This window comes from Varanus komodoensis, unplaced genomic scaffold, assembly GCF_004798865.1.
Source record: "Varanus komodoensis strain SLA01 unplaced genomic scaffold, ASM479886v1 scaffold77, whole genome shotgun sequence".
Classification (NCBI taxonomy): Eukaryota; Metazoa; Chordata; class Lepidosauria; order Squamata; family Varanidae; genus Varanus; species Varanus komodoensis.
In genome coordinates, this window is record NW_025336442.1 from 2,171,864 (window position 1) to 2,177,866 (window position 6,003).

Consider the following 6,003-nt stretch of genomic DNA (forward strand, 5'->3'; position numbering starts at 1 on the left):
GGATGATGATGATGATGATGATGATGATGATGATGATGATGATGATGATGATGATGGCGGCAACGATAAAATGCACAAGGGCACCCCCCCACACACACACACACACACGGGCGCCCGCGCACGAAGCTCTGAGCGTAGGCAAAGACACGTGTAGTGCCTTCCTCCCATGCCGCTTTCCTGGTGAGGATCCGTGTCGCCTGCGGGGCCCCCTGACGCAGACGGGCAAACCCCAGGCCTCGGTGCGCTGCAGCCGCCGGGCCTCGGGGAGACTCGCGCGGCCCGCTTCGGCTCGAACGCGACTCCCGGCGGGGAGGGAGAAGGCCAAGCCTACAACTCCCATCATGCCCGCCGGGCCCCGCCCCCGCCCGCTGTCCAATCGCCCCCCGGGGGCGGGGCCCGGCGCTTCCGCGCTGGGCAACATCGCCTGCAGCCGGGCTCCGCGGCCCGGGCGCAGGATGCGGGCGCGGGTGGGCGGCGGCGGCGGCGGCGGCTGGCGGGCGCGGGCAGCCCAGACGGCGCTCAGCTGGGGCATCGCCGCCGGGCTTTTCCTGCACCCTACGGGTGAGACTCCCCCCTCGCTTCGAAGGAGCCCTGCGCCCCTCCTCGGCTTTGGACTCAACTCCCATGAGCCAGCTCCACCGGGTGATGGGAGCTGTAGTCCGCAGTGGCACCGCGTGGAGGGAGGCCGCCCTCCCAAGAGTGCCCGCGGGCGGGGTGGCCGTGGCGGCTGGGACGGGAGGCGTCCTGGGTTCGGATCCCGCCCGGCTGCGATGCTGCCAGGAGCCGGCCGGGCTCCTCGGGGCGTCCGCTGATGCCGCGGCGTGGAAGTGGGCGCCTTCCCGCCCGGCTGCCGGTCTGCTCCGCCCACCTCATAGGGCTGTTGTGGGAGTAAACTGGGGAGAGCAGAAGAAAACCAGCGCTGAAAGGGTAAGTGTGGACCGCGGAGAGGACGGGGCTCGGCGAAGAGCCCCTTCCCCAAATACTGGCATCCGCAGCCATTCAGGTGGTTTTGCTGGGGGCATGACCTCGGCACCCCGACGCCAACCTTTTTCCTCCTCCCTGCCCGTGCTTTTTCCTTGTGTGCCCAGGCCGCCGATCTGTCCAGCCGACGCTGGGCCCGGTTTCCGCGAGGCGCGCCTGCAGCCCCCGGGCCCGCTGCGGTGCGCGGCTGCTCTGGGCACACGCCCCCGAGGCCGCGGTGCGTCGGTGCATTTTCCCCGAGAGCTTCCTTCCTCCTTTCTCTCCAGATCTGAGGAGGCAGGTAGAGCAGCGAGAGCTTCTCCAGCCACTCTCGTTCCTCGCCTTGGTTCTCTGCTCCGTTTTCCTCTACTTTGTGGTCTCTCTCATGGATCCGGGGTTCGTGGAGCACGATAAGGCCGAAGAGGTAATTCTGTTGCGTGGGGCTGTGCTTTCCTTGCATTTCACTAATCAGGCATGCAGGATGGAAAATACCTTCGCGTGCATTTATGTAAAGTATTTTTGGCTTATTCCCATACACCACAGCCAAGATAACTCCTAGAGCAGCTTCTGTAGAATCGGGCAAAAGAAATAGTTGCTGCTTCACTCTTGTAATCCAAACAGTCACAACGCATGAGAAAAAAATGGGAAAGAAGAGAAGAGGGATTTTTTTAAAGGGGGAGTGCCCCGGCTCCTGGGTGCAAGGTTGAGGAAGGTCGACTGAGAATCCCTGGAGTACCAACTTGCTGCTGGAAGGCAGGGAGCAAATCAAATTAAGAAATATTGAATATTGAAGTCCCATGCTTCAGCCTGTGCTTTCCCCCTCCCTGACTTTCCCCTTATCTGGCTTTTATTTATTTATTTATTTGATTTGTTTGAAAGCCACGCTTTAGCATCACACTCTCTGGGCAACCATTGCAATAAAATACCAATGAATAACATTAAATAAAATGATGCAATTAAAATATCATCATAAATAAACAAGGTAAAATCACGTATATGTAGTTATGTAAAAATAAAACATATGGTGGACATGCCACGAGTGGAGCCGCTAGAGCCGGGGGTCAGACTAGATGGCCCGGGAGGATCCTTCTGACTTGCTCTGTTTCTCTGTTGCTGTATTAAAAGCAGTGCAATTAATGCAGATGATCTAAGTGGTGGCATGTGTGGGCTGGAAAAGAAAAGTTTTACGGTTTTGTGTGGCTGTCGTTGCTAGGATCCTGCGGGCAAAGAGCAGAAGGCGATGGCATTCCCACAAGGTCCGTCCCTTTGCCTCCGACGCTGCGGATACTGCATGCTGAAGGTTTGCCATGCCGGGGCAGCGGGGCACCCGAACCAAGCCCAGGGCCGGGGGCAGGCTGCCTAGAAGGGGGGAGGCAAGTCTGAGGCTGTGCCCAGTGGCCCCCCCCCCCCGAAGGCCTTCCCTGCTGCTGTGGCCTGCAGAAGGCAGGTTGGAGGGTCTCTCCCTGCTGGGGGCTCCCTCTTTCCATATAAAAGTGGATGGAGCAGGTGGTCGGCCTGCCCAGAGGGCCTCCAAGCGCCTTGTGCAGCTGCATGCCCATCTTCCACAGCAGCATCGCCCAACCCACCTGCAGGGCAGGGCAGGGCAGGGCAGGGCAGGGCAGGGAGGAGGCTCCCCTGCCTGCCTTCTGCCTGCGAGGCGTTCCCTTTGCACGCTTCCAGTTTGCCCTGTGCCTGCAAGGAAAGGGCATTCAGAGCTGGGAAGGGCAGAGCAGGACCCCTGGGATCGCTGCAGAAGACGTGAGGCGGGGAGGCAGGACCGCAGTGTCCGGACTGGCGCAGGATGCGGAGGGTGGAGAGGGAGGCACTCTTCTCCCGCCGTGATCACACTGGGCCCGAACTTGAAGGGCGGCCCAAAGAAAAGTCCCTGTTCACACAGCAGAGCATTCGGCAGGGATTTCACTTCCACAGGCTGTAGTACTGGCTGCCAATCTGAACAACTTTAAAAGGGGCGTGGCTAAATGCCTGGAGTAGAAGGCTATCAATGCTACTAGTCCTCATGGCTCAAGGCTTCTGCAGGATTAAGACACTATGCCTTCCTACACCAGTTGCTTTGGAACGCGGGCAGGAGGAAGCTATGGGTTGCCCACAGACAGCTGATCTTCCTAGGGAAAAGTGACTGCTCCCAACGTTCCCCAGCCCGTGGATAATGGGACGGATTTCCCAGAATCCTTCTGTGAAATGGAACGGAGAGCAGTGGTGCTGCTTGTTCTGTGCTCTCTGCAGCAGCCGATGCGGGCCAAACATTGCCAGGTGTGTCAACACTGCGTCCGGCGCTACGACCACCACTGCCCCTGGATTGAGAACTGCGTCGGGGAGAGAAATCACGCCCTGTTCCTCGTCTACCTGGCGGTTCAGCTTGCGGTTCTCCTGTGGGCATTGCTAGTGGCCTGGTAAGCAGGTGACCCCCATCTCCCAATCTCTTTTGGGCAAGTGGCCATGGTTGGAAGTTTGAAGGAGTGTTGTGGGCACTGTCACAAAATGGCTGCTGGTGAACAGTTCGCTTGTTCACAGCAAAGCAGCAAGGATGATCCAGGGACTGGAAACAAAGCCCTGGGAGGAGAGATGGAAAGAACTGGGCATGCTCAGCCTCAAGAAGAGAAGACTGGGAGGTGGGGAGGAGACAGGGTAGCCCCCTACAAGTACCGGAAAGGCTGCCGCAGAGGAAGGGCAGGATCTCCTCTCGAAGGACGCGGAATGACGGGCCCAAGTGGCAGGAAGCCAGATTCTGGCCAGACATCAGGAGCCGCTTCCTGAACGTTAGCGCAGTGAGGCAGCGGAAGCAGTCGCCCCGGGCGGCCATGGGCTCTCCTGCGCTGGAGGTGTGCGAGGGGCAGTCGCAGAACCGTCTTCCAGGAATGGGTTAACTGGGGGCGAGTCCCGCGCTGCGCGGGGGCCAGTCGCGATGGCCCCGGGCACCCTCCGGCTCTGCTATTCTCACGACTCTCGGGGAGGGCCCTCTGTTCGAGGCCGGGGACGCCCCCCCAGAGCCACGAGCAAACGACGCCCGGACTCTGGGAGCCGCGGTCCCGGACGGCGCCCGACGGCCTCGTCTCTCCCTCCCGGACCAGGTCTGGCCTGGGCGGCGGGCCGCTCTCCTGGGCGTGGCTGCGCCATCGCGCCCTCCTGCTCCTGGCCTTCCTGGCGATGGCCGTGCTCGCCGTGGTGGCCGTCCTCCTGCTGGCGTCGCACCTGTACCTGGCCGCCTGCAACACCACCACCTGGGAGTTCATGTCCCGCCACCGCATCTCCTACCTGAAGCACTGCGAGGCCGAGAACCCGTTCGACCGAGGCGTCCTCCGCAACCTCTGGCGGTTCTTCTGCAGCCGCCGCCTCGTGGCGTGGGAGCAGCTCTACTCCCCGGAGGACGGCGGCGCCGTGTGACGGCCGGCAGCGCCGAGACGAGGGCCGGGCGGGGCAGCGGGACACGCCGGTGGGCGCCGTTTACGCCTCCTCCGAGGCGGGAGATGGCACTGGGCCACCTCCCAAGAAAGGCCTTCCTCGCCGCCCAGCCTTGCACAAGCGGAGGCCACGCTCCGGCAAGCCATCCTCAACCAGCCCCGTCTGGGGATGCTGCCCCCGCTCCGCTTGGGCCCCCGCCAGCTTGCCTGGGCAGAGAGGACCGTGCCCGGCCACCCTCCGCCGGAGCCACTGGGGAGCTGCAGGGCTTGGGGCTGGATGGCTGGACGGTGCAGCGGCGGTCGCCTCGCTTCTCACACGGTGCCTTGAAGCAGCCCCTCTGGGCTGAAGCCATTCTGCAGAAAAGACCGTCCCTTGCACTGGCCCACGGCCCCCCTGGGCAAGACTGCGGCCCGGACAGCCCTCGGTGGGGGTGCCAGGCCGGGGTGGGGCGTGCCGCTTGCACTGGGCTGACGGCCGGGGGCACTGGGTGCTCGCGCTCCTTGTAGCCGAGGCGTCTTTCCATTAAAGTTCTTGGACGAGGCGTCTGTGACTGCAGTCAGCCGCGATTCGGGTTTGGGGTTTAGCCCCCCCCCCCCCCCGCTTTAGCTGCTCAGTGACTCTCAGCCCATCCTCTGTTGGGTTGTTACAAGGATAAGCTGGCGGGCGGGCGGGGGGGGGGGGCTTGAAAGGCAGCATGGGGCAGTGGGTACAGCACTGGACCGAGCCCTGGCCCCACCACAGCCATGGGGGTCACTGCGCAACTTTGGGCCTGTCACGGACTCCCAGCCTTCCCTACCTCACCAGGGTGTTGTGCGGATCCAGTGGAGCAGGGTCACCCAAGCTGCCCGGGGTTCCTTGCAAGAGGCAAAATGGCAGGATATAAGGAATACAGAGTGAATAAAGCCAAGGGAAGCCCTGAGGCTGGATCAGACCCGGGTCCGTCCAGCCCGGCAGGCTGTTCCCACAGCAGCCAAGCCGCCGCAGTGGGGCTGCAACAGCCAGGACCCCTCGCGGTGCCCGCCCGCCCGCCGAGGCACCCCCTTAGAGCGGGGCAAGAAGAGCAGGGCCTTTGTCCCGAGCGTAGCAGTTGCAAACCAGAGGGGCAAGGGACAGCTTCTCGCCTCTCCACCTTCCGCTCAGGTGGATGCCAAAAAACCGCTTCAGTGGTAATTTTTGTCAACCACCTGTTCACACAGGAAACCCTCTCCCTGATCTGGTTTAGTATTCCAGACAGTTTAATGTCAAAGATTCAATCACAACGGGTCGTTCGGAAACACAAGATTGTGCAGTCTCTTTCTCTATGTGAATTTCTCTTTCTGCTTCCAGTTGGACTGGAATTCTCCAGCTGTTATATTGTTTCTCTACCAATCCCGCTCTTCAATGTTTTCCCCCTTTCCCATATTTTATACCAAAGACATTCACGGAAAAAAAATCCACACATTCTTTCTAGCAGCCCTGCAGTGCAATCTTTGGAGGCAAACCAGCGAGAATAAATCAAGCCCCCCCCCCCCACAACTGGTGCTGCAGAACTCTTTAACCAGAAATATAAATGCTGCATTCACAAAGCAAAGCAAGGCAAAGCACCAGCTCTGCTCTGCTCTGCTCTGCCCTCAACGGGCTGGA

General features: G+C 61.0%; 1 protein-coding gene across 1 annotated transcript; it reads left to right on the forward strand.

Annotated features, from left to right (window-relative positions):
• Nucleotides 1-341: 341 nt before the first annotated feature.
• On the forward strand, nt 342-4,925 carry ZDHHC12 (zinc finger DHHC-type palmitoyltransferase 12). The gene is made up of 5 exons (XM_044453057.1): nt 342-561; nt 1,248-1,384; nt 2,174-2,260; nt 3,205-3,371; nt 4,050-4,925. The coding sequence occupies exons 1-5, from the start codon at nt 342-344 to the stop codon at nt 4,360-4,362; spliced, it is 924 nt and encodes a 307-aa protein (XP_044308992.1). The 3' UTR covers nt 4,363-4,925.
• Nucleotides 4,926-6,003: the final 1,078 nt, after the last annotated feature.